This window comes from Empidonax traillii, unplaced genomic scaffold (genome assembly GCF_003031625.1).
Source record: "Empidonax traillii isolate 1590-97213 ecotype Southwest subspecies unplaced genomic scaffold, ASM303162v1 scaffold225:size1387458, whole genome shotgun sequence".
Classification (NCBI taxonomy): Eukaryota; Metazoa; Chordata; class Aves; order Passeriformes; family Tyrannidae; genus Empidonax; species Empidonax traillii.
In genome coordinates, this window is record NW_020955418.1 from 858,463 (window position 1) to 861,406 (window position 2,944).

General features: G+C 47.0%; 1 protein-coding gene across 1 annotated transcript in view; it reads right to left on the bottom strand.

Annotated features, from left to right (window-relative positions):
* SIRT5 (sirtuin 5) overlaps positions 1 to 2,938 on the bottom strand; it is a 10,300-nt gene extending 7,362 nt beyond the window's left edge. The window contains exons 1-2 of the mRNA XM_027887950.1: positions 2,809 to 2,938; positions 222 to 355 (exon numbers count right to left, since the gene is read on the bottom strand). Coding sequence (XP_027743751.1) covers positions 222 to 355; positions 2,809 to 2,923 — 249 coding nt within the window. The 5' untranslated portion in view covers positions 2,924 to 2,938. The remainder of the gene's footprint in view (positions 1 to 221; positions 356 to 2,808) is intronic.
* Positions 2,939 to 2,944: the final 6 nt, after the last annotated feature.

Below are 2,944 nucleotides of genomic sequence, written 5' to 3' on the forward strand. Positions count from 1 at the left end.
AAAATGAAAGGCAGAAAAGAAGTTGCAGCTGCACCAAACAGACCCCCAGGTTACCGGGAAGAGCTGCAGAGGCAGCTGTAGGGAGAGAGCTCTGATCCTGCCAAACTGCTGTGAGAGCACTTCCACGGTCTCAGGTCCTCAGCTGCTTCTGACCCTCCACACTCACCTACCTGATGGACAGAGAAGCGCGGCTGCACAGGCACTGGGCCACCAGCACCTACCTGGGCTTGCCACTTTCTCCAGAAACCTCCAGCCCCCCTGAAGGTAGGAACGCCGCTCTCTGCGCTGACCCCGGCTCCTGTGATAATGGCAATGTGCTTCGCCTTGGCAAACACCTCTCGAAAATCAGCCATATCTGTGTGTGGGGAGGGAAAACAAAACAGCTGCTCAAGCACTTTACACCTCTACAGAAGAGCAATGCAGACAGTGCTGGCACACACTTATGCATCCAGAAATGGCTTCTAGGCCCATGACTTTTAATTTCAGAATACCAACTGGTTTCTGTATACTGGAATTTGAAGGGCAATTCCCGGGGATCACCAAAAATGCATAAGAGCAAGCTCAGTAAGGCAACATGTGCTAAACGATGAGCACAGTCAAGATTTGAAAAGCAGAGCCTTTACTGAAACCACACACTAGATGCTACTGCAATAACAACTGTTGCTACCACCACCCAGGAACAGTTTTTTCCTAATTGTTAGGTGAGATCCTAAGATTAAAAAAATACATTTTTTTTCACAAAGTATCACCTTCAAAATTAGGTAATTTGGGAAAACCCATTTCCTTTTGAGGCATCTTGCCCATTTCCTAGGTTTGGAACTAGGAAATAGGTTTATGACTATTTTTTATTTTTGAATGTATTATTCCCTATTTTTTTCCATGCACAGTAAAGTATTTTGGGAAAAACATGGGAAATTTTCTTTGCCTTTTTCCATGAGTCAAAACAAGATTAAAAAGGAACAGGCTAGTTACAGAAAAACCAAAATGTCTCTTCCAGTTGACTTCAGACACTAATTTTAAAGCAACATATTTTAGAATCACAAAATGGCTAAAATCAGACAGGACCTCTGGAGATCATCTAGTTCAACCCCCTCTCCGCCTACACTCAAGCAGGGTCAGCCAGAGCAGACCATCCAGGACAATGTCCTGTTGGACGTGTTTTGAGACCTCCAAGGATGGAGACTCCATAACCTTCCTGCACAACTCATGCCAGTGTTTGACCACCCTCACAGTAAACAAACTGTTCTCTTGTGTTCAGATGGAATCTCGTGTGTTCTGATTTGTGCCCATTGCCTCATGTCCTGTCACTGGGCACTACTGAGGAGAGTCTGCCTTGTCTTCACCCCCTCCCATCAGGTGCTTTTATGCATTGATTAGATCCCCTCACGAGCCTGATCTCCTCCAAGCTGAACAATGCCATCGCTTCAGCCTCTGCTCATATGTCAGATTCTCCAAGCCACTCCTCATCTTCGCTGGCCTCTCTCCAGTATGCCCACATCTCTCTTGCACCAGGCAGCCCAGCACTGAACCCAGCATGTCAGATGTGTCTCACAGGGCTGAGCAGAGGAGAAGGATCGCCTCTCTGGAGATGCTCTACTGAGTACAGCCCAGACACCCATTAGCCCTCACTGCCTCAAGGGTTCATAGCTGGCTTACGGTCAACATGGTGTTCCCCAGGACCTCCAGGGCCTTTCCTGCCAAGCTGCTTCCCAGTTGGTCACCCCCAGCTGGTCCCAGTTCCTGGGGCTATTTCTCCCCAGGGCAGGACCCTCTGGAGAATCAGCCACTCCTCTCAGCTTCCTATTGTCTGGAATCTCACTGAGAGTACACTCTGCATTGTCATCCAGACACATTTAAGGTGTTAAATGATACTGGCCCCAGGATGGACTCCCATAGTACAACATCAGTGACTCTCCAGCTGAACTCTGAGCTGCTGGTCACAACCCTAATCCCCACAATTTATCATGTGGTCTTAACAAAAAAAACACAACCAAACAAAAAAAAAAGAACACACAAAAACGCACCCAAAGGGAGGTAAGTTCCCGTAAGGAGAAATAATTCCTGGAGAAGTCCCAAGACCCACAGCACAAGAGCCACAGAACTGGGCAGAGAACACTGCTATTCTGCTGCCACGTCCGCTGTTGTAAACAAAACCTCACAAGCCCTGAATATGTAAAGCTCAAGCCCAAAACCCTCCCAGCCTGGTCTCTGACAGCAACCTAAATGCTGATGCTCAAGGTGGCAGAAAAAGCAAGTGCACCTCAGCACTTGTGGGGGTTTGCTTCATTCTGTGTGCAGTTTTCAAGTTAAGGTACGTTCTCAAATTAAAAAAACCAAACCAACAAACAAAACCAAAATATCCCCATACAAAGAAAAAGAGAATATTTACTACCACTAGCCTGAACAGGACTGCGGGGGTTACCCAACAACCTGCTCCTGAGCTGTTACAAATGCTCCGGGCCCTCCATAATTCTTGCACAAAGAAATAAGCAATGAGTTGTATTACTCATTAGGATTACGAAAAGGAAACGCAATTAACTAGTGTATGTTTATGTGCATAAATTATAAACACTAGAAACGTGTCACAGGGGCAACCATGCTGACTGCAGTTATGCACGGGTTTGTGGAACTATACGGACACACAGACACTGGGGGTTAATTTTAACAATAAAAAACAACTTCACACTCTTTCTAAGCATTCTGAATTAACCTACGGATTTCACCCAGCACCCCCAAACGCTTCTAGACTCCCCAAATCCACCTTAAGAGCCTGTCCGTGCTCCCCAAGCAAGCAAACCGATGCCTTACTTGAACTAGGACGAGCCATTTCCAAGCAGAACTTCTGTTTCTTCGCCGACGAAGCCTTAAGCCCACAGTGCGCTCGGGAAACCAGCCTTCTGGCGGCGAGTTGGAAGAGACACATCGGGGAAGAACCCTTCCACCT